This window comes from Cervus canadensis, chromosome 22 (assembly GCF_019320065.1).
Source record: "Cervus canadensis isolate Bull #8, Minnesota chromosome 22, ASM1932006v1, whole genome shotgun sequence".
NCBI lineage: Eukaryota > Metazoa > Chordata > Mammalia > Artiodactyla > Cervidae > Cervus > Cervus canadensis.
In genome coordinates, this window is record NC_057407.1 from 46,929,564 (window position 1) to 46,955,403 (window position 25,840).

The window sequence follows — 25,840 nt, forward strand, 5'->3', positions numbered from 1 at the left end:
AAGTAACAGGCAGGCAGGGCTGGCTTCACGTGTGTGCGATCTGTTCAGTCACACTGGAACCTTCATCTAGAAGGGATCATGCTTGGTTTAATGCTCTGCTGTCACCATTTTGAAATTCAGATATAAACACTTCCCTTTTAACATTTATTCCCTTGTTCTCGCCATTGAAGTACCATATTGGAGCTAGGGTTCTTAGGTTGCAAGCAGCAGGAACCAACTTTTCCCTATTAAAAATAGCAGTTATGGGGACTTCCCTGGTGGTGCAGTGGATAAGAATCCATCTGCCAATGCATGGAATGTGGGTTTGATCCCTGGTCCAGGAAAATTCCACATGCCATGGAGCAACTAAGCCCATGCACCAGAACTACTAAAGCTGGTGCTCTAGAGCCCACAAGCCGCAACCACTAACTCATGTGCCATAACTACTGAAGCTCACATGCCTACAGCCTGTGCTCCACAATAAGAGAAGCCTCTGCAATGAGAAGCCTGTGCACCACATTGAAGAATAGCCCCTGCTCACTGCAACTAGAGAAAGTTCGTAAACAGCAAGGAAGACCTAGCATAGCCTCCAAATAAATAAATAAATATATAAATTTAAAAAATAGCAGTTATGGGAAGATGGAAGTTGAGGGGAGGTTCGTTTGATTGAAGACAATGTTGAAGAGCCAGGAAGAGGCAGATAACAGCGGGTCTGAATATACTGGTCTCCAGCTGGATGTAGCACCTGTCCCAGTGGAGGGACCTCAGTTGAAGAAAGAGTAGACCCGACTTGGAGAGTGTGGTCTGAGAGAAATCTTATTGAAAAGGACCTCATAGAGCAATACCACTCTGTGATTCCTCCTATGGCCTGAGAGTTGAGAAAGGATCACAGGCAAAGGTAAAGAGGGAGAGCTTGGAGAAGGATAACTGGTATATAAGCCTTTCCAAAGTAATTAGACAAAAAATAATAAAAAATTTGATGAACAGGACTTCATTTTACCCAATTCTCCTGGGAACAAATCAATGAACCAATCATTATCTTCACCAGAAGCCCATTTAGAAAGAGAATATTTGAAAAAGCACATAGAACTGAAAGACTTGTAATGTGGAATTTTATCTCTAAGTAATTTCTGTCTAACTTTCTGGTGGGTAAAATACAATACAAGCTTAGCTTAAGCGGAAAGTGTTTTGTTTAGTTTTTTTAGTTCTACCAGTTTATTGCTACCAACTCATCTCCCTCCACCCTCATGCATACATGCATGCTCAGTTATGTAACCTTATGGACTGCAGCCCTCCAGGCTCCTCTGTCCATGGACTTTTCCAGGCAAGAATACTGGAATGGGTTACCATTTCCTTCTCCAGGTTTTGTTTTTTAAATAGAGATAGATTGTTCTTTCCTGAAACCAGTGGTGAGTCATGATGGCCGAAGGACTAGATCACAGAGTCCTTAGTAACCCAAAGGGCTTCTTACTCTGCTTCTCACAATCCCCCAGAGAGGTAGGTGCTATTTTTAACTTACAGGTGAGGAAACTGAGGCACAGAGAGGTTAAGTAATTACCTTGTCTTGCTCCTGGGATGGGTGGGTCCTCGTTTATCCTGGCACCATCCCTCGTGGTTTCAGAATCTCCTTGTTCATGTTTCCATTACTTCCTTTCTCCATTCAAGTGAGACGCAAGCCCCTGGCCCAGGGAGGGCAGGCTGCAGGGGCCCAGTGTCCACTGAAACTCTATGTCACAGGGCACAATGACCTTCCTGAACACCGTGACCATTCATGAACAATGGCATCCCCAATGTTCCTGCTTCTCAGAAGTCCTGAACTGAGGGAGCCCAGCATCCTGGACCCTTTGCTTAAGACCTAAATATTGATGAATGCCCTGACCACTCTGGGCCGGGTGACATGGATCAAAGAACAGCAACTCTCAAGGTTGAGGAGAAATCACTGACACCATCTAATCCAGGGGCCACAGACCCACATGCTACAAGAGCCACTCAGGTACCACAAACAAAAGAAGTGGGACAAAAGGAGCTACAGCAATCAGAGAAGAAAAAGAAAGAAAAGGAATCCAGATTGATAAGGAAGAAGTAAAACTCTCACTATTTGCAGATGTCATGATACTGTACGCAGAAAATCCTAAAGATGCTATCAGAAAATTGCTAGAACTAATCAGTGAATTTAGTAAAGTTGCAGGATACAAAATCAGTACACAGAAATCACTTGCATTCCTATATACTAACAATGAAAAATCAGAAATTAAGGGATCAATCCCATTTACCATTGCAACAGAAAGAATAAAATACCTAGGAATAAACCTATCTAAGAAGACAAGGCAATGCCAAAGAATGTTCAAACTACCACACAATTACACTCATCTCACACGCTAGCAAAGTAATGCTAAAAATTCTTCAAGCCAGGCTTCAACAGTACGTGAACTGTGAACTTCCAGATGTTCAAGCTGGATTTAGAAAAGGCAGAGGACCAGAGATCAAATTGCCAACATACCCTGGATCATCGAAAAAGCAAGAGAGTGCCAGAAAAACATCTATTTCTGCTTTATTGACTATGCCAAAGCCTTTGACTGTGTGGATCACAACAAACTATGGAATATTCTGAAGGAGATGGGAATACCAGACTACCTGGCCTGCCTCTTGAGAAACCTGTATGCAGGTCAGGAAGCAACAGTTAGAACTGGACATGGAACAACAGACTGATTCCAAATAGGAAAAGGAGTACGTCAAGGCTGTATATTGTCACCCTGCTTATTTAACTTATATGCAGAGTACATCATGCACAATGCCAGCTGGATGAAGCACAAGCTGGAATCAAGATTGCTGGGAGAAATATCAATAACCTCAGATACAAAGATGACACCACTTGTGGCAGAAAGTGAAGAACTAAAGGGCCTCTTGATGACAGTGAAAGAGGACAGTGAAGTTGGCTTAAAACTCAACATTCAGAAAACTAAGATCATGGCATCTGGTCCCATCACTTCCCAGCAGATAGAAGGGGAAACAATGGAAACAGTGACAGACTTTATTTTTTTGGGCTTCAAAATCACTGCAAATGGTGACTGCAGCCATGAAATTAAAAGACACTTGTTCCTTGGAAGAAAAGCTATGACCAACCTAGACAGCATATTAGAAAGCAGAGACATTACTTTACTGACAAAGGTCCATCTAGTCAAAGCTATGGTTTTTCCATTAGTAATGTTTGGATGTGACAGCTGGGCTGTAAAGAAAGCTGAATGCCAAAGAATTTATGCTTTTGATCTGTGGTGTTGGAGAAGATTCTTGAGAGTCCCTTGGACTGCAAGGCAATCCAAGCTGTCCATCCTAAAGGAAATCAGTCCTGAATATTCATTGGAAGGACTGATGCTGAAGCTGAAACTCCAACACTCTGGCTACCTGATGTGAAGAAGTGACTCATCTGAAAAGACCCTGATGCTGGGAAAGACTGAAGGGAGGAGGAGAAGGGGATGACAGAGGATGAGATGGTTGGATGGCATCACTGATATGATGGACATGAGTTTGAGTAAGCTCTAGGAGCTGGTGATGGACAGGGAAGCCTGGTGTGCTGCAGTCCATGGGATTGCAAAGAGTCGGACAGGACTGAGTGACTGAACTGAACTGAACTGAAGAAGACAGAAGACCTATATGCAGAAAACTATAAGACACTGATGAAAGAAATCAAAGATGACTTAAACAGTTGGAGGGATATTCCATGCTCCTGGGTCGGAAGAATCAATGTTGTGAAAATGACTATTCTACCAAAAGCAATCTACAGATTCAGTGCAATCCCTATCAAATTACCAATGGCATTTTTCACAGAACTAGAACAAAAAAGCCCACAATTTGTATGGAAACAAAAAGCCTTCAAATAGTCAAAGCAACCTTGAGAAAGAAGAATGGAGCTGGAGGACTCGACTTACCTAATTTTAGACTATGCCACAAAGCTACAGTCATTAAGGTAGTATGGTACTGGCACAAAAACAGAAGGAGAGACCGATGGAACAAGATAGAAAACCCAGAGATAAATCCATGCACCTATGGGCACCTTATCTTTGACAAAGGAGGCAAGAATATACAATGGGAAAAAGATGGTCTCTTCAATAAGAGGTGCTGGAAGAACTGGACAACTACATGTAAAAGAATGAAATTAGAACACTTCCTAACACCATACACAAAGATAAGCTTGAAATGGATTAAAGACCTAAATGTAAGACCAGAAACTATAAAACTTTTAGAAGAAAAGAGAGGCAGAACACTGTATGACATAAATCATAGCAAGATCCTTTATGACCCACCTCCTAGAATAATGGAAATAAAAACAAAAATAAGTGGGCTGTAATTAAACTTAAAAGCTTTTGCACAGCAAAGGAAACAAGGTGAAAACACAACCTTCAGAATGGGAGAAAATAACATCAAATGAAACAACTGACAAAAGGATTAATTTTCAAAATATACAGGCAGCTCAATACCAGAAAACAAACAACCCAATCAAAAAGTGGGCAGAATACCTAAACAGACTTTTCTCTAAAGAAGACGTATGGATGGCTAATAAACACATGAAGAGGTGCTCAATGCTTGTTACCTAAAATATGTCATTGTGTAGCATGACACATTTTAGGTAACCACATAATACCACAGTATTTCTGCTGATTCCCTTGATAAATGAAACCTTTCTTTTAAGTTTGTTCCAGTAGAACAATCCACAAGTTTCTTTCATCTGCCTTTAGGTTCACGTAGGAGTAGCAGCTTTGAATCAGCTCCCCACCCCTTTTATTAACTCCCTTGGAGTATTACACATACTCAGACTTTTCCCTTTAAGTCAGGGGCTCACCTACTGTTTACCCGGGACCATTAAACCATTAAGAAAAATGATGCTTCGTGGGCCAGGACACTTTATGCACTTTGTTGAGAGTGAAGCTAATTTCCTTTTGCTCTGTAGAAAATGTTGTTTACACTTATTAAAAGTTCCAGGAATTCTGCACCCTGAACTGATCCAGGTGTGATCCCAACAGAACAGGTGACAGGACTACCATTTCCCCATGAGCCCTTGACTTTGGGGCCCTAATAACTCTAAACAGGGCCTGGTGTTGGCCTCAGTCTCTATTTTTTTATTATGCTTCTTCTCGTGACTCTGAGTTAATGCCACCTCACTTTTCCTGTCAGATTCATCCCCCTCACTTGAACGTCTGAGGTTGAATGGGGCCACTTCTCCGTCCCTCCTGGGTTTTGAACTGGAATTCTCCCTGCGGATTGCCCTGTTCCCTCCTTCTTTGTCTTGGCACTGCCACTGTGGCACTTGACCTCAAAAAGTCCAAGTCAGGTGACCTGCTGCCTTTTCCAGAGGCCACAGATGAAGAGGGCAGAAGCCAAACTGAAGACCAACCTCTAAGGACATGGCCACAGGGCTAAGCGCAGGAGGCACTGGCTCCCCCTGGTTTCCAACGTTACTGCTTTTTCAGTCCTTCTCAGCTGACAGAGCTCTACTTCCTGTTGGAGCCAACTTCAAGCCATTTTCCAGGTCTATTTTTCTGAACTGCTTCTTGGAAATGTAATTAAAGCGCAAGGGGAGACGATTGCACTGTTCACATTTGCCATCAGGTCAGGAAGTGACATTCCTGGATAATAAGAATTTCCATAATAGATGGAAAGTCCAACCCCAGAGAAGCCTTGAGGTTGATGAAATTAGGGTTTTTCCAAATGAGGAAGATAAGAAGCCACATAAAATGAACTGTAACCTTGGAAACTGTGACGTACGAAAACAGATGTAGGCAGAAGGATGGACGTCCACAGAGAGGGTAGACAAAGACTTGGCAACAAACCATTTCAAGGTTGTTCAGCTGCAGCCAAGAGTAAGGCACTGTGTCTGACATTCTGGCGTATCTCACCCTGGGTTCTAGGCAAACCAGCTGTTCACTGCATCAGAAATGTCAGGCTTTATATAGGTTTTGGTTATAAAGAAAATGTTTTCAATTACCTGATCCCCTTTGGTTCACTTCCACCCCCTAGTGAGTAAAGTTCTGATTATTAGTTTGGCTTCCCTGAAATCCTGATGTTGGGAAGAGACTGCCTGGGATAGTGTTCTTGACTATTTTGTTAAGTAGATGAGCTATTTCTGATCCATTGAAGCTGAGGACAAGGTTCTGGGTTTGACTTGACTCGTCCATGAGCGCCTTCCTGCTAGACACAGCCACCTACTGGAAACTTGAAAAATCTCCCAAGTCTCTTTTGCCTTCAGAGACACTTGAAGCCTCTCACATGTTTCTCCTGGTTCTCTTGTCTTTCTTATGGTATTCAATTTGTGGTCTCCACACTGCGTACTTTGAGAGGGAAGTGACCTACCTGGGCTCCTGTGTAGTAGCTGTCACTCCTGACCTGCTAATGACTGAGATCACTGTACACAGTTGCTTGCACTGATTCTGGGTATTTTGTGGTACTACTCACCCATTAACTTCCTTTCCTGGAAAGATGTTTTAAAAACCACTTTGCTTCTGGAAGTAGGCTACTGACATGCTGCAGGCCTGGTTCAAATCTCAGAGTGACCACAGTATAGCTTTCTTGTTAAGGGAAGAGGCTGAATGGTGAGGTTAGGGCCAGGCTGAGGAGGATCTGAAATGTTTGCTGGGGACTTCTTGAAGAATTTTGTAGGGAATTGGGAGATTTTGGCTTTCTCAGCTAAAAAGCAACCTGCCCATATATGAATTTTTGATGGTGTAGAGACTGACTAGAGAAGACAAGGGCTGGAGGGATCTATTGTGATGGTCCAAATGCCAGAGGATGAGAGCAGGGCTAGCAATGGAGATGGAGAAACAAAGTTAGAAGAGATTTTGGAGGAACACTATGCAGAATTGGCAAAGAGGTGTCTTATGAAGGGTGAAGATTAAAAGATTCATGGAAGTCCATTTAAAACTTTATTAGGTATATAGTTATTTTTGTGTATTGAAGTCCCTGCCTGCCATGGTCTCATGTGAATGACATGGCAGAGGTTTGCAGAAAATGGACATGGAAATAGCAGTGCCTGGAGGACTATAAGGTTCCGAAAGCTCTGATTCTCAAAAGTTGTGAGCCGTATGCCCTGCTGCGCCTCTGTGGTCCCAGGAAGCAGTTCTGACCTCACTGGAGAAAGCTTGCAGTGTCTCCCATGCCTCATTATCAAACTGGAAACAGAAGTTAAATGAGGAAAAGTTACACCACAAGAAATTGCAGGACTTTACTACTTTATATCTCAGAAATCCCAGAATCATTCATTCACTCATTCATTCATCCACTCATTTACTCAACAAATACCATTGAGTGCCTACAATGTAACAAACACCATTCTGAAAATTCACTGGTGAGCAAAACCAGGAATGGTCATAGCTGTGGCGGGATTTATGGAATCCAGAGGAAAAGACAGATGTTAATCTGTCCTTTAAACGAATGGAAAACTGCCCTTGGAATAAGTGCTAAGGGGAGACTCATGGTACTCTAAGGCCTGAGAGTGGGAGAATCTGGCCCAATCAGGGAAGTCTATGAAATAAGGAAATTTCTTGAACTGATACTTGAAAGGCTGGAAGGAGCTTAGGTGAGCTGAGAGGCTGAGGAAGAGGGTCTGGGGGGATCAGAGAGGACAGCATGTGCAAATACCTTGTGGCCACAGGAGGCATTGAGAGCACTAAGGACAGAAAGAAAGCTGTTGTGGCCAGAGTGGAAGGGCAAGGGGAAGAAAGAAGGAGCAGGCTGCTGAAATGTGCAGGGCCAGACCGTTCTGGGTCTGTGAGCTACAGTAAGAGGCTTGTTTTTATAACGTTGCTTATCATGTTTAAAGTCTAATCACATCATGTTGTCTTTGCTGTATTGCTTTAAAGATTACTTTCTATTTATGGTAAGTATTATCAATTTTTAATGTGTAAAGATTTTTAAAATATATATATTTAAAATTAAAAATTGACTTGATTTAAATAAAAATAGTAATAGTCATACAGGTGGTAGGCAAAAATGGCAAGAATTGCAAACATGGAGTGGAATCAACTCTCATGGAAGGAGTGTGGATGCTGATCACAAGTCTAGTTATCATCCATCACCATATAGTTCACCCCATTTATTCATTATACCTCATCCTCTCAGTTTAGTTCAGTAGCTCAGGTATGTCTGACTCTTGGTGCGCCATGGATTGCAGCACACCAGGCTTCCTTGTCCATCACCAACTCCCAGAACTTACTCAAACTCATATCCATCACATCGGTGATGCCATCCAACCATCTCATCCTCTGTTGTCCCCTTCTCCTCCCGCCTTCAATCTTTTCCAGCATCAGGGTCTTTTCAGATGAGTCAGTTCTTTGCATCAGGCGGCCAAAGTATTGGAGTTTCAGCTTCAGCATCAGTCCTTCCAATGAATATTCAGGACCGATTTCCTTTAGGATGGACTGGTTGGATCTCCTTGCAGTCCAAGGAACACTCAAGAGTCTTCTCCAACACCACAGTTCAAAAGCATCAATTCTTTGGCACTCAGCTTTCTTTATAGTCCAACTGTTACATCCATACATGACTACTGGAGAAACCATAGCCTTGGCTAGATGGACCTTTGTTGGCAAAGTAATGTCTCTGCTTTCTAATATGCTGTCTAGGTTGGTCATAACTTTCCTTCCAAGGAGCAGGCGTCTTTTAATTTCATGGCTGTAATCACCTTCTGCAGTGATTTTGGAGCCCCCCAAAATAAAGTCAGCCACTATTTCCCCATCTATTTCCCATGAAGTGATGGGACCAGATGCCATGATCTTAGTTTTCTGAATGTTGAGCTTTAAGCCAACTTCACTGTCCTCTTTCACTTTCATCAAGAGGCCCTTTAGTTCTTCACTTTCTGCCATAACGGTATCAACTGTATATCTGAGTTTATTGATATTTCTCCCAGCAATCTTGATTCCAGCTTGTGCTTCATCCAGCCCAGCGTTTCTCATGATGTACTCTGCATATAAGTTAAATAAGCAGGGTGACAATATACAGCCTTGACATACTCCTTTTCCTATTTGGAATCAGTCTGTTGTTCCATGTCCAGTTCTAACTGTTGCTTCTTGACCTGCATACAGACTTCTCAGGAGGCAGGTCAGGTGGTCTGGTATTCCCATCTCCTTCAGAATTTACCACAGTTTATTGTGATCCACACAGTCAAAGGCTTTGGCGTAGTCAATAAAGCAGAAATAGATGTTTTTCTGGCACTCTCTTGATTTTTCGATGATCCAGCGGATGTTGGCAATTTAATCTCTGGTTCCTCTGCCTTTTCTAAAACCAGCTTGAACATCTGGAACTTCACGGTTCACCTATTGCTGAAGCCTGGCTTGGAGAATTTTGAGCATCACTTTACTAGCGTGTGAGATGAGTGCAATTGTGCGGTAGTTTGAGCATTCTTTGGCGTTGCCTTTCTTTGGGATTGGAATGAAAACTGACCTTTTCCAGTCCCTTGGCCACTGCTGAGTTTTCCAAATTTGCTGGCATATAGAGTGCAGCACTTTTGCAGCATCATCTTTTAGGATTTGAAATAGCTCAACTGGAATTCCATCACCTCCACTAGCTTTGTGTGTAGTGATGCTTTCTAAGGCCCACTTGACTTCATATTCCAGGATGTCTGGCTCTAGGTGAGTGATCACACCATCATGATTATCTGGGTCATGAAGATCTTTTTTGTACAGTTCTGTGTATTCTTAGATGCCCATTTAATTGGACTTACATTAGGCTTTCTTAATCTGTCCTCCATGTTTCCTAACCTCTCTTACTTATTTTGCATCATTTTGTGTTCTTTTGCTGCATTTTGCTTTAAGTTCTTTATATTTATCTTCCAGCTTAAAAATTTTCTCTGCCTATGTGTCTAATCTGCTATTTAACTTGCATACTGTATTTCTACTTGCAGTTGCTAAATATTTTAATTTGTAGACATTCTATTTTGTTCATTTAAAAGTTTGCCAAGGTCATTCTTTACAGTCTCTTGTTTCCTGACATTTTTTTTCCCTATTGATTCTTAAATTTCCTGTCTGATAATTCTGCTACCTAAAATCTTTGTGTTGTCCATTGCTTTGTCTGGGTCTCACTGATAGTGACTTACTTCTTTTGATGTTTGTGATTTTGATTGTGAACTGCTAATTTCTATTAAAACTTTATTTGTGGGAATTGCTTAAGACCTGGATCAGAGTAAAACTTCTCCAGAAAGGATTTGTGTTGTTTTTGCTAGCCTCTTTCAAGAGGCAGTTTTATTTCTTGTTCACCTTACTTTGTGGGTGTAGCTATTTGGTGCTTCAGTTTTACACAGTGGACTCCTCTTTTTAAATATCCCACTTTAGAGACCTCTAGACTGTGTGTCCTGCTCCACACTCTGTGCAGCCATGTAAAAGGCAGCATAATTATGGTCTTGAGGGTGTGGCAAAGGTCCTTTAAATAAAGGTCACTCCAACATTCTCTTTCATCCAGGGGTTTCTGTTTTCTCTTTATTTCTAGCATCCTCAGAGCTTTTAAATATTTTAATTTTTCATCTTTTAATATTTTATCTAGTATTTTAATTGTTTCAGTTGCAAAATTATATAGGGTATTTACCTCTCCATGTCATTCCAGAGTCCTCTTCAAGCTTCACATTTTCTTTATATAAAAACCATTATATATATACACACACACATATATATACACACATATATATATATTTTTAGAACTTACTCCTGACTTCAAATAGAACCTGTGAGCCTCTAATTAATAGGCTTGTGAAAAAGTTTTTTCTCTTGAGATTATATTTATTTACATAAAAGTTTCATGGAAAGGAGTACAACAACTAACTTTTTCTTGTGATAAAACTGAAGGACGAGAATAGTGTTTAAACGTAAACTTAAATATAAATTTAAATTAGGAGAAAGAACATGGTCTTCAAGCTTACACCTGTGCTATGTCTTACAACTCCTTTTATTTCTGTAACATAGAAATATCTTTTGCTAACCCTGATAGCTCAGCTGGTAAAGAATCCGCCTGCAATGCAGGAGACCTGGGTTCTATTCCTGGGTTGGGAAGATCCCCTGGAGAAAGGCATGGCACTCCAGTATTCTTGCCTGGTGAGTCCCTGTGGGCAGCGGAGCCTGGGGGACTGCAGTCCATGGGGTCGCAAAAAATCGGAAATGACTGAGTGACTAAGCACAGCATAGTGTTTGTTAAATCGTCTTATAGACATAAATTTCCACATTTGAGCATTGTCTGCCATATCATGTAACTATAACTCTCTAGGCCTTGCTAGTCATTGTCATATAAGCATTACTTGTGAAATTCTGTTCTATGGCAGATCTGTATGTTTCTAAATTTCTTTCTTTGATTTTGGTGTTATCAGATTTACATTGTCTGCCTCTTCTCCCTTTCTCTATGCAATTATTAATTTATTCCCAGACTCTAACACATTCTTTGTCTTAAGTGTTAGAACTTTTTTTTTTTTGGTCTATGCAGCCCACAATGAGTTCAATATGCTTGTATCTGCAGTCTCAACTGAGTGAAGGTAGAAGCTGTGTCTTACTCATTTCTGGGTCTAAGTGCTTTATAATTTCATGGGAACTCAGGAAGGTAATGAATAGAACTCAGGAATATAATGAATAGAAACATAAGAAAAAAAGATTCAAACTCCAGGTTCTTGAATAGGAATTAAATCTGCTATTGAGGCCACCGGGCTTTCTTCAGGGTGTGAGATGTCTGAGTGGGACCCAGCAAGGGCAGGGTTAGTGTTGAGAGCCCAGGGCATCATCCGGTGATTTCCTGTCACTCAGCCCAGCCCTCTGGCTCTCTTTCTTAGCCACCTGGCTGCCAACGGCCTGAGCCAGAGGAGCCTCAGAGTGTGGGTAATGGGACCCAGCCACCGAGGGATGCTGGGGAGGGAGGTTGGCCCAGTCATCTCTGCATGTCATCTCTGCATGATGGCTCTATGGTCCTGGGGAAGCTACAAGCTGGAGACTACTCCCACCTCCCCTCCCCATCCCAAGGCCCAGCATTTTGTTTCCTCCAATTAACTGTGCATAACAACAAGGAGTGAAACCAAGTGATTTAAGTAATAATTTATCATATTCAGTTCACCATTAACAGCCATCTAGTGTTTCCTTTGCCCTTTTAAGTGAGTCTTTGTTCTGATGCTCAGCTCTTTAGTGTATTCCATAAGCTTTTAGTGCATGCTTTCCCTCCCTCCCTCCCGCTCTCCCTCCCACCTCCTGCCTTCCATGAGCTCTGAAGCACCAGTGTCTTTCTGGAAGCAGCTGAGCCACCTGCCTTCTAGCATCCTTGTCCCATTTAATAGGGAACTTGAGTGTTAATATGTAAGCATGAACTCCAGGCTGGGTGCTGAGAGATGCAAGGGAAAAGGAAACAGTCATTGCCCTGGACTGGCTTTCAGCCTAACTGGGGTGGGCTGAGGCTCATCCAACATGAAGTAGTCAGAGGAGGGGACAGAATTTGTCAGTGTCAGCCAAGTAAGGCCTTGCTATAAGGAAAGCTCCCTGGAGGAAAGGACTGAAACCAGTTCTGAATGTTGGTGTGGATTTGGGGAGAAAGTAGAGGAGAGGGCAGTTCACAGAGGGGCTAGAGGTGTGCACAGGTGTGGATTTGGGCAAAAACTGGTGTGAGGGCAGGTGAGGTGAGGTCAGGGGGGTGAACCTTAACCAGCCTATTGCTTGGTCTTTTGTGTGCCTGCTTGCTAGTTGGTCTCATCTATGAAATCACCTGGTCTGTGAGCCTCTTTTTCTTAATGCTGTGGTTTCTGGGGTGTAGAGAGTCCCTTACAGAAGAAATCAGACAGTGGCCTCAGTGAAATCTTAGGTTTTCTTGGTCTATTTACTTTCATGGCTGTACTCTGTTGTGCTGTGTTTGTGTATATGAATGAGTGAGTATGTTGAAGAATGAACACTTTGGCTCTCAGGGACTCTGATGAGACACTTGTGTTTCTGGACTTGGGGCTGGGGTGGTAATAACAGACTTGGGGCAGCGGGGGCCATAGCTTTGAGTCACTGAGGCTGTGAGACCCTTGGCCCCTGACAGAGGCCCTGAGAGCAGATATGTCCCTACCTGAGGTCTGTTGGGCTCCCTGATGGTGGAAGATGGGACTAAGGATGGGATGCCTGGACCTTCGGAGGGTCTGAGGGAGCACCCTCCTCTCGAGCAAGGCCCCAGGGCTCTGGGGGCATGTTGTGGGTCCCATGGTCCGGGAGAGCCCAGCCCAGTGCTCTAACCCCTTCTCAGAAGGAATCAGTATATTGGGCGACGAATCTTACTGGCCTCCCAAGGAACCAAAGTGCTAACAGGTTTGACTGCCCAGGGCACTGATCATCCTGGAGGGAGAAGATGTAGGCACCCCATGGTCTAACTGTCTAGGCATCTAGGAACCTGTCCTCACCCGCTCACTTCAAAGTGTCTCCAGACTAAAATGTCTTAAAAATGAGACCTCAGGGGGGAAAGAAAATTCCCTAAGATTTCATTTTAATTTATGAAATTGAGAGCAAGCAAAATAAGACAATATTGTCTTTAATTCCAAATGATGGCAACCTAATGAGGTGGAGACATACTTCTTTACTAAAATGTCTTCTGGGGATAGCATATTATTTGTTTAAAAAAATAATCAGAGAAATTGCTTGAGATGGAGGGTGACACCCCAAGGGCATGCACATAAAAAAAGAGGGGGGCATCTTTGAAACTGTTATGCTCAAGGCACCAAAAAGAAATTTGCCTCATTCCTGAGAGGTAAGATGGTAGGAAATTTAGTTGAATAGAAAGAATTGAGGGTCCAGTGGAGTTGGGGAAAGCCAACAGAGATCCTTCAGGGCCAGAAGTGAGGGGCAGTAGGATTGGATACAAATCACAGAGAGGTACATGTAGGCAGCTAACATCTGTGGTACAATAAAAGAACATGTCCTTTTAATGGTAACAGATGGCCACAGGGTCAAGCATGCCTGGGGATTTTGGTTGGGCCACTTTATACAGAGGTAGCCAGTGAGCTTCTGTGCTTGGGATTTTAAAAAGAGAATGGAGTCTCATCGAGGTTAGATTTTGACATGAAACAGTTAACCCAAGGCTACGTGGTAAACTGAGGAGGAAGGTCTTCCTACCTCTCCTGTGACAGTCATTTCTGTTTCTGAATTTAAACCTCAGTGGATATAGACATTGTGAATTCATTTCCAGATGCCTTTAAATTTGCTCTAGAAATACCAACATCCACTTTATGCCTAGTCAGGAAAAAGCAGAAAAAAAAAAGCTGAAATGTCATCTCAGGGATACTGAACTACACAGCCCCTGGACCACCTTCAGCCTTCCACGGACTTGGGAAGGGGTTGCGGGGTGGGGGAGGGAAGGGTGGATGGTGAGGGAGAGGGTTGGGAAGGCAGCTTCATAGTCAGGTCAGCTGTGTTTCTTCCTGTCACTACAGCTCAGTTCCTTTCCTTTGCATTCCCCAAGGAGTGACTGTGCAGATATCTGATGCCATGCAGGCCACTGAGCTTTTGTTCAAAGCCTAGACCTGTTCTTCCCTTTTATAAGCTTGATGGTACTGTCACTTTAAGACTTTTCCTAGCCGTTTTTCTTCCCTTCCTCCCTAACGAGACCAAACTGAGAAGAGTGAAGCCAGGGTAAATTGAGAAAATATTTGAAACCTATTAAGTGTGGCTACAAGTTTATTGCAATTCTTAAGTTAATTATATCCTTTTTGACTTCCAGCCAGTCCCTTCACTGGGCTTCCATATAGACTTGGCCACCTATCCCAGCCTCAGCCTGGCAGCATGCCAATCTGCCTGCCTTGTTCCTTTCTTCCTTCCTTCCTCCTGCACAATTAAGTCAGCAATCCTCAGTGGCTACTACCTCCTGGGGCTTAAATGTAATTGGGAGTGAGTATAAAGAATTTGAAGTGCGTGTGTATTTGTGTCCATGTGAGGGGCAGAAACGTGGTATACAGTAGAAGATCACGTATGTAAACACTGCCTCTTACCTCAGCCACAAACATTTATTTTAGCTTGTACCCTGCAACGTGTTATCCCCAATCATTTAAATTTCATGGGTTCCTGTACAGTAGGTGTTATCACTGTATATCCAGGTGTTTATGGATGAAGCAGCTGAGGCTCAGAGAAATTTTACCAAGAAATTGATCACATAATTATTGTAAGGATTTGATTTAGATCATACATGAATGATCTAGTGGTTTTCCCTACTTTCTTCAGTTTAAGCCTGGATTTTTCAATAAGGAGCTCATGATCTGAGCCACAGTCAGCCCAGTTCTTTTTTTGTTGTTGTTGTTGACTGTGTAGACCTTCTCCATCTTTGGCTGCAAATAACATAATCAATCACATGCAAAGAGATAGAGGAAAACAGCAAAATGGGAAAGACCACAGATCTCTTCAAGATAATTGGAGATATCAAGGGAACATTTCATGCAAGGATGGACACAATAAAGGACAATAATGGTAAGGACCTAAGAGAAGCAGAAGAGATTAAGAAGAGGTGGCAAGAATACATAGAAGAACTATGCAAAAAAGGTTTTAATGACCCGGGTAACCACGATGGTGTGGTCACTCACCTAGAGCTGGACATCCTGGAGTGTGAAGTCAAGTGGGCCTTTGGGAGCATTGCTATGAACAAAGGTAGTGGAAGTAATGGAATTCCAGCTGAGCTTTTTAAAATCCTAAAAGATGATGCTGTTAAAGTGCTGCACTCAATATGTCAGCAAATTTGGAAAACTCAGCAGTGGCCACAGGACTGGAAAAAGTTAGTTCTCATTCCAATCCCAAAGAAGGGCAATGCCAAGGAATGTTCCAACTACCATATGGTTGCACTCATTTCACACGCTAGCAAGGTTATGCTCAGAATCCTTCAAGCTGGGCTTCAGAACCGTGGGTACCGAGAACTTCCAGATGTACAGGCTGGGTTTAGAAGAGGCAGAGGAACCAGAGATCAAATTGCCAGCATTCGCTGGATCGTGGAGAAAGCAAGGGAATTCCAAAAAAAACATCTTCTTCTGCTTCACTGACTGGACAAAAGCTTTTGTGTGGCTGAAAGCAAACTGTGGAAACTTCTTAAAGAAAAGGGAGCACCAGACCTCCTTACTTGTCTCCTGAGAAGTCTGTGTGAGGGTCAAGAAAGAAGCAGCAGGTAGAAACCAGACATGGAACAACTGACTGGTTCCAAATTGGGAAAGGAGTATGACAAGGCTGTATATTGTCACTCTGCTTATGTAACTTCAATGCTGAGTACATCATGTGAAATGCTGGGCTGGATGAAGCACAACCTGGAATCAGGATTGCCAGGAGAAATATCAACAACTTCAGATATGCAGATGATACCACTTTTAATGTCAGAAAGTGAAGAGGAGCTAAAGAGCCTCTTGATGAGGGTGAAAGAGGAGAGTGAAAAGCTGGCTTAAAAAACTCAGCATTAAAAAAACTAAGATCATGGTATCCAGTCCCATCACTTCATGGAAATAGAAGGGGAATAAGTGGAAGGATTGACAGTTTTTTGTTTTCTTGGGCTCCAAAATCACTGTGGACAGTTACTACAGCCTTGAAATTAAAAGATGTGTGCTCTTTGGAAGGAAAACTGTGACAAACCTAGACAGCATTTTAAAAAGCAGAGATATCACTTTGCTGACAAAGGTCCATGTATTCAAAGGTATGGTTTTTCCTGTAGTCATGTACAGATGTGAAAGCTGGACTCAGAAGGCTGAGTGCAGAAGAACTGATGCTTTTAAATCGTGGTGCTGGAGAAGACTCTTGAGAGTCCCTTAGACAGCAAGAGGATCAAATCAGCCAATCCTAAAGGAAATCAACTCAATATTCATTGGAAGGACTGATGCTGAAGCTGAAGCTGCAATACTCTGGCCACCTGATGTGAAGAGCTGACTCATTGGAAAAGACCCCAATGCTTGGAAAAATTGAAGGCCAAAAGATAAGGGGACAGCAGAGGATGAGATGGTTAGATAGCATCACTGAATCAATGGACATGAATTTGAGCAAACTGCAAGAGATAGTGGAGGACAGAGGAGCCTGGTGTGCTGCAGTTCATGGGGTTGCAAAAGGATAGATTTGATTTAGTTATTGAACAACAACATTTTCTGTCAAGTCAGCTAGGACCAGAGAAAGCCAGTGTTCAGTAAGATTGGAGAGCAAAGAGCCTGGGGAACAGCAACAGAACCAAGAGACGAGGAGAAGCAGAACCTCCTAAATATCCTGCAGGTCTTCAGTCTTTGGTTCTATTCCATGAGAATCAGTACTTCTCTTCCCTTGGATTCTGTATGACATTCCCATTCCTTACCAATAAAATCTCTTTCTTTTTTGCTTATACAATATACTAGGGTTAGGATTTCCTTACTTTCAGCCAAAATAATCTTCAATAATGCATATCAGAAAATGGAAGCAGTGAGCTAAGTGCTAAATATAGGTACAAGAAGTGAATAATAGGAGCTAGAGGATGGAGCAGTTTTTGCTGTTGTGTTGCAGCAGATCTCATGAGCTGGACATTGAAGCCTTGCTCACAGCCTACATGTGTGTAACCATTTGGCAAACCATGTGGAGGTGACAGAATACACAGGAACCATCTTTTGGCAAGTTTTCAAGCCTCGCAGATGCTCTCGGTACCCCTGCTACAGTCCCTCAGACTACCCCAGTTTCAGCTGATGCGTGTGGACAGCTCCTGTGCTCTGAGAGCATCCCGCCTCCGTGGTCTGTCCTGCTTCTTTTGGCTCTTCTGTCTCGGGGGTTTGCCACAGGAGCTCTGTCAGCCCATGAGCAAGCATAACCCAGAGATGAGGTCAGAGAGAAATTAACCTCAACGGAGACTGGAGGATCTACTTCCAAGATGGCTTACTCTCATGGCCGATAAGTTGGTGCTGGTTATTGGCAAGACATCTCAGTTCCTTCCCACGTGGAGTCTCCACAGGGCTGATTGAGTGTCTTCACAGCATGGTGGCTGTTGGCTCCCTCCAGAGGGGCAATCCAAGAGAACAGGGGGAAGCCACATTGCCTTTTGTGATTGAGACTCAGAAATTACACACTGTCACTTCTGCAATATCATGTTGGTTATACCTGTTCAATTTGGGATAGGACCACGTAAGAACGTGAATATCAGAGGTAAGGGTCACTGAGGCCATTTTGGAGGCTGATTATCATAATGTCCCTGTGATCAACCCTCAGCCACTAAGGGATATAAGCCAGAGGACAAATGCCCAGCTTCATAATTCTCAAATAAATTCTGCATTTCCTCAGAAACTCCTGAGAGAGGCTGAGCCTCCAGTCTGCCTTATCAGCTGAAGTGTACACCCTTTATTGGCTTTTCCTCCTTCTTAGCCTTCCATTTCTCTTTCCCTCATGCCTCTTTCCTGTGATCCACCTCCCAAACAAACTCTTTGACTGAAGGCCTTGTCTAATGCTTTTGGAGGAACTAAAAGAAACTAAAACACAAAGGTAGTATCTAAAGTAATCTTGAAATGGTGTGGAGCCAATCACAAAGGTGATGTACTGTGCTATTGGAATGTTGATGACTAATCATGTAGAGGCAGCTCACGGAGGGATGGCATGGTCATGAAAACTTCATGGAAGCAGCAGGAATTGAGAAATGGAGGGACTGGGGAAAGGGGCAAGAAGAGAGGCAAGAGGAGGGCGGCTTTAGCAATACTCTGGGTGAGGCCGGGGGCACAGAAGAGGGGTGTGGCTGGAGCAGGAGTTGCCAGTGCACGAGGCGGTCTCCCAGGAAGGGGCAGGGGCAGACTGTTCATGGGGAGGCCACTGTGACAGGCCAGTGAGAGGTTAGAAGGGCTTTACCCCTGGAAATGAAGGCTAGAAGGGAAGAGCAAGATTGTACAGGGCCGGACACATCAGAGCCAGATAGATAGGACCAAGGAGCCTGTATTGGGTGTCGGAAAGGACTGTGAGGTTAGTAGTTCTTTTATTCATTTGCAAATAATTATTAAGCACCTATTAAATATATACAGTTATAAGAATATGGCCATAACAGTGAATAAGATCATGAAACTATGTCCTCAACAAGCATGTTTTCTGTAGGGATGTATCTGGGAATCACCCTTAGGACCTTCAAGGCAAGTACATCCTTGGAAATGGATTCTGGACTTCCTCAGACGTGTGTCCCAGAATTAGTCACAAGCAATTCTCCTTGGTTTGCTCATTTTAAGTTTCCCCACAAAATATTCTGTTCCCTTTGACTGCTCTCACCTTCTGCTGTGGTGGACATCACACTCTCAGCATCACTCATGTACATGGATATCTTATTGTCAGTGAGATAGCAGTGGTGCACGTTAGGGAAACAAAGGACTTGGTGGTTATACATAAAATAATCAGAAGCGTAAGACGGTGCCAAAGCTGTGCCTTTGGCTAGTACAAGTTCCTGTTCAAGTTTGGCAATATTGAAGTAGTGTTCAAGGCCATGCAAAGCATCCCTTCATCTCAGCCTCCCCCTCAGCTATCCCCATGGAACCACTTGAGATTCTCTACACAGTCTTGTCCTTCCAGGATGGTGTGACCTGGCTTACGCTTTTCCCGAAAAGCCCATCCTTACTTTCGCTACATATTGAGTTCTTACTCATTTTCTGAGCTTCTGTTCAAATCCCACCTCTTCTTGGAAGCCTTCCCAGAATGAGTTGCTCTCTGTTCTATGCTTTGAAGGCCTTTGTTTGCATCTTGCTTGCTGACCCTTGTTGTTCCCTTTCTTGTTTTGTAGTTCTTTGGACACATTTCTTTCTCATAAAGAGACTGCAGACTGCTCAAGGGCCCGCATCTCATTATAGTATTAACAAGTACTCTGAAATAGTGGAGGTTCAATGTCATCTTTGCGAAATCAGCAGATGGGAGGCATGGTTGCTGCTAAAGCAGATGCACCATATTTGACCACTGATGCTGAAGCAGATCACTTTATCAGATGGTAGGACTGAAACTTACAAGGCCTTGCTGCCTACTAGCACTTGAGGGAGGTGACGATGCTATATGGTTCAAGGTATGCAAATGTAAGCTCCTGCATTGGCATTTCATGTTACAAGGAAGTGTGGGGTCTCAACCACTGGACCATCAGGGAAGTCCCTCTGCTCAATTTTTCAAATGCATGTTTGTCTTACCCTAAGTTCCCCACAGGGAAGGTGAGTCTGGGGGAAGTCCTGAATGCAAGCCCCATGCTGCTTGGGCAGCCTGTGTTTGTGTAGTACTCTTAGTCAATTAAGTCCTTACCCCTGGAATAATTTTCACTTCCTTGAAGATGGAGCTAGAAAGATTCTTTGGAACTTCAGAGTGGGAAGTCTGAATCTGACTTAATAGCTTAGGAAAATAATATTTGCAAAGAGTTTATATTAAAAAGGCCAGGGCCTCTTAAGATAATGGATTTAAAGGGCTGCTTTACCTCTTCAAACGCACACATTTCTATCCATGTAAAAAATGCTCATTAACTCTGAGCGCTTCTCTTATTCTTTGATCTTCTCTTACTCTGAGAGTCACCCTAAAATCAGAGAAGGGTTTAAAATGGTCACATACACTGTGCCAGGCCTGGTGCTAATCTCATCCCACATGTGCAATTTCATCCTCTCCATGGGGCCTAGGTGTTGAGGCAGTAGGGGGAGAAAAACAACCGGCCTGTTCTCTCTTAAATTAAGATACTTATATCTAATGTTTGCAAAGTGTTTTCACAGATACAATCACGTTTGCTTCCTAAGGCTAAGAAGATTTGGAAGATTATCCCATTTTATAGGGAGAAAATAAGGACTCAGAACAACTGAGTGATCTGTCCAATATCACACAGCTTTGAATAGTAGAGCCTAGTTCTTCTGACTAGAATTCAGTGCCCCTTCTGGCAGCATGAAAAATCTGCCTGTGATTCTAATCCAACATTCCTTTAAACAACTGCTTCCTACCTCCTGCTTCCTTATAAACACTCATATTGTGTCCTTAACCTCATTGGCTGTCAGCTGGCCTCTGTAAGGTAACAATGGCTGAAAATAGCTTAATGTATGACACTGCCCAGCAGGATTTCGTTTTCCCCCAAGAATTAACAAAACAGAAGCCGACATGGGAGAGTTTGAGTTTGGTGACCGGTCCATTGTGGAGTTGCTTTGGTAGCCAAGGGGTCTTCTTGGTGTCTCTTATGATAAATACATAAGCAAGCATGTATTTTCACAGTTCTGAACCCCAGTGTTGATGGCACAAGAGAAGATAAAGTTGGAGGAGCTGAATGGGTGCCCTGTGAACAGTTTCACATTGTGGACCTTGGTAGGTTCTGGGGGATGAGACCTTATGGCCCCAAGTTAGTTGACCTGCAAGCTAAGCTGCATGCAAAAACGGCATGGCTTTTCAGATAGAGTTTTCTGTATTTGCTCACCCACTTGGATGAGGCCAAAGAAAAAAAAACAACCTGTTTCTTTATTGATGATGCTTTCTGCAGAGTTAGATTAAGCACTGATTAAAGGCAGATGCTTCCAAAGTATAAATGTAAGTATCATTTCAGTCACTTCTCCGGTTACAGGGTTTCCTACACGATTCTTTAAAATCACTTTGGCTCTCTTCCCATTTGCCTTCTTTTATGCTCTCCACCCAGCTTTGGAGCCGCCCCTCCCAGAAGGGCTTCAACTGCCAGGAGCAGGAGCTTGGACTCTGTGAGACACTTGCTCTGTGGAGAGCTTCAAGAGGTACCACGGGAGCTGCTGCCTGGAGCTACCTTACCAGGAGGAAGGTAAGTCTTCTGGGCTGGAAGCAGCCCTGTTCTTCTGTCCTTTCAAGGCTGGACCTACCACTATGGAACTTACTGTTTTTTTCATCAGGGTCTTTTGTAACATTTTCCTGCTCAAATCAGAGGCAGAGACCAGGTGCCAGGATACATGGCTTAGGCAATAGGGCCCATCAGGTGATTCTCCTCCTTTCAAATGCTCAGAGAGGGCATGGGGATAGGAGATGGTCAGCTGGCTGGCCTGGTAGGTACTTGCAACCCTGGACTTTGGGTCAGAACGGGGCTTTTCTAGAAACGATGTGTTCAAGTCTTGGTCTCCCTCTGAGGCTATGGTGCAAATCCTCCAAACACTTTCTGAATTCCCTGTGGCCAGTTAACTTAATCAGAAATTGATATACATGAGGGTGTTTTTGTTTTTTTTAGAAAAGCTAGCACCTAGCTTGGGATTGGCTTTGGACGGAGATCAAATTGTGTTAAAGTCTGTACATATTCGCTTTCTTCCTGATTTTCTTATGGGATCTATGAAGGAGGAAGAGTATGTATATATTCTTATAACCCACCTTAATGAATATGACTTATGCATCACCAAAGTTGGAACTTGTTATGGGGACCACCACCCAAAATGGATGAAAGGGCATCCTGTAGAGTATAGTCACCATTGGACTCTCTGGCTTGGGTGAGTGGGAGGGTGTCATGGTGGGACCCGTGGGATGCCTGTGGGAGTGACATGTGAATGGTCGCAGTGAGGCTGATGTTCAGGAAAGAACGTCACACACAGTGAGGGTGCCATCCACCCAGCCCAGCCCAGATGGAAGCTGTGTGGCTTTTTCCTCCTGACTTCCTTCTGTCACCTTCTTGGAATGTCTTAGCTTAAGTATGACAAAGTGGGCAGGTAGGTGGAATTGCATGAATTGAGATTCTCTAGCACTTACGGGATCATAGGCAAGTATTTCCATTTCTCTAAGCCCTGTTTTCTTTTGTAAAATGTGGATAATGTAATAATATCTACCCTGTAGCTTTCTTGGGAAATTATGAGAGATAATCCATTTAAAGTGTTTGACAGTGCTTAGCCCATGGCTCAGACTCCTGTTAACCTCAGGGTGGACCTTTGGCATTTTAGATTGTGTGGACCAGATCCATGCCAAAAGGTTCTGGTTGTACAGCTGCAATCCTTTCGTGACTTCCTGTCACTGGTTGGGGAAGAGTGTGAGGGTCGAGCTCCTAGAGAAAACTAGTGAGAAACACTAGTCAAAGGAAGATGTAAGGTTAAAATCTCTGTCTCTTAAAGAGAGGGATTCAGCTTAATTCCAGATGAATATTTTCTTTCAGAAATCCCCCAAGGATAATATTTATCTCATTAGATCACTCTGAGGATTAAATGAGATAATAATTTTGCCTGGAACAAGATAGACATCATTAAATGACATCTATCATTGGGAAAATGTTTGAAATGTCATGTTAATTGAAAAATTCACAGGGTGAAATGGCATATGTATCGCAATGAGTGCTATGTAAATATATCTACAAGAAGACTACAGAAGAAAAATCCCCCAAAATATTAAAACTTGCATGTGGTCAGTAGCTTTGGTTTGTGAGTGATCATTTCCTTGTTTTCTAAATTTTATTTAATGGATGATTCTAGCAGCCCAAGCCCTGGCAGGAAACAGATGGCACATTCAAACTAGGCATTTTGAGGATGTTTTATTGAAGAGACATTTTATAAAAGTTCAGGCAGAGTTACAGTAACAGAAACAAGTGAGAGTGCTTTTCTCAGGTGTGTTGAGAGTGGGGTGACGTTATATTCCACATCTGAAGGGGAAGGGGAATGTGCTATAGAACCAGAAGTGAAGCTGTGGATAGAACCAGAAGGGAAGCTGACAGGAACTGTGCCACATACCACCATCAGGGAGAGAGTTGGGAAAGAAATCCCTGACCCCATTCTCCACTGTTCTCTGGGTCTCTTGCCGGTGCCTCCCATTGGCCAAGCTCAACCAGAAGTCAGAGCTCAAGGGACCCCAGTGAGGGGGGTCCATATAGATCAGCTCATGGGCATTGAGTAGGGTGGGAAAGGATGGGGAGAGACCTGTAGAGCAAACTAAGATGGCCAGCACAGTAAGATTATGTAGCTGTTGTAATTATAGGTAATATCATAAACAAGAAAGAAAAGCCTTTGCTAGTACCTGTGGTGCTATCACACCATACTCTTCTGACTTCTAGCCTTCGTGACCGTGCCCTCCTCTGGGCTCCCAAGGCCCCTGGTGCTTCCTCTGGTACAGCAGCACTCGTTGGTGGCTTCATCCTTCGTGCTTGACTCACTTGATTCCCCACACCATTGTAAGGCCCTGGAGGCTTGTAAGACCCAGCACATGAGTGAACGAACGATTGGAATTCAGATCTAAATAACTCTATAAAGCTACAGATTTGAATTGAGGTCTGGAGCTACTTAACAGAGAGTGGATTCCTGATGAATTTAGTGTCTCTGCTTAAGGAAGTGAGGCCTTAGCCTGCCTTCGTAGGTGAGTGAGTGTTTTCTATTTGGTGGGAGTGGGCCCGTGAGCCTGTTGAGCCCAGAATAGGCCCCCAGAGGCCCTGACAAACGGCTCCCCTCACTGGCTAGTCTAGCCTGTCACCTGATGGGAGTCTAGCAGAGTATTCTCACGGGCCTCCCAGTCTCCAGGATTGCCCTGTGTCAAATCGTAATTCACATGGTCTCCTGGTTTAGGACTGTAAATTGAGATTAAGCTTGCTTCCTTTCTGACTCTAGGAGATTTAGAGCCTGTCTTTATACCTGATACTTTGACTCTCTATTTTGAATTAGAGAATGTTTTGAGCCCTTGAAGGATTTTTACAATCATTTTTCAATCCTATGAAAGTCACATACATGCATATAGCTCAAATAGCTCCGGAGGAGGAAATGTTGGGAAGGATAGAACATGAAAAATAAAATGTTTTCACCATAACCTATATATCTAGTCTACTTTTAACCATTTCAGTTTTTCAGTCTTCTGGGCATTGTCTCACTTAACTCTAAATAATTCTCTTATATTTCTATTTCTTGATTTATCAAGTTTAAGTAAAAATTATTGAATTGTGCCTGTGTGTGATGAAGGATCTAACTCCTTACAGTAATCCTTCTGCCTTTCTCATGGTTTCTTCCAGTTTTTGTCCCCTATATTTCTAATTTGGTTTTGCACTTAATTACCTGTGTAATTTTAAGGGATAGACTTGTACTGCTTGATGTGTTGACCTTCCATAGAATGTCTTCATTCTCTTAAGTGTTTAGGATGAGGAAATTGGTGCCTCTGAGCTTCCTTCATCTTTTCTCTCCAACTTCAGCTTGCAACAGTATTTTATAACATTTATAAAATTTTGAAGTCTATCCTGTAATTATAATTAATTTTCTTTATGTATCAGTTGATTGTTAAAAATAAAAAACTAATATATAACCTTCATGATATAATGATTTTTGTAGCAACTAGTCTCTAAAACCGAGTACTGTATTTGGACCCTTAAAGAAGGGGGTGGACTCTGATATCACTGACCTTCTGCTGCATGACGGAGAATGTTCTAAGTGTCAGGTCACATGGACTCTCTTTTTTTCCCTATCCTTATAATCTGTTGGCTGCTCAGATCATTTAGTTGGCCTCATGTGTAAAACATGACTTTTTGAAGAACATTTTATTTTCATGAAATTTCTAATTATCTTTCTTTTCTTACTTATTAATAAGCCAGTTTCTTAATCATATATTTTTGTTAGAATTTACTTTATTCCTGAAGACTTTTTCTTATGGTGCTCTGATTTCTAATTCTCGCTGGATAAAGACCATTGAGGTGCAGATATCCTGGAATAGTTTTATTGCACTCCTGGTTTGGGTACAGTATATCTTGGAGCCCATGCATCCTCCATTTCTTGATTCTCTTTTTGTTGTTTGGGAGCATATACTCAATTTTTTTGGTAACGAATTATTTAATGTTAGAAAAATTTGCCTCCACACTTGAGTATTAATGAGGCTTATGGAAGAATTGCACTTAGCTAATTTAATTCTTTGTGGGCTTCCCTGGTGGCTCAGATGGTAAAGAATCTGCCTGTAATTCAGGAGAACCGGGTTTGATCCCTGGGTCAGGAAGATCCTCTGGAGAAGGAAATGACAACCCACTCCAGTATTATTGCCTGGAAAATCCCGTG

The 25,840-nt window shown here is 42.8% G+C and overlaps 1 protein-coding gene across 1 annotated transcript in view; it reads left to right on the forward strand.

The window, feature by feature from the left end:
* Positions 1-25,840, forward strand: part of SCN11A (sodium voltage-gated channel alpha subunit 11) — a 139,451-nt gene that overhangs the window by 25,151 nt on the left and 88,460 nt on the right. The window contains exon 3 of the mRNA XM_043442313.1: positions 21,526-21,660. Within this exon, the coding sequence (XP_043298248.1) occupies positions 21,526-21,660 (135 nt within the window). The remainder of the gene's footprint in view (positions 1-21,525; positions 21,661-25,840) is intronic.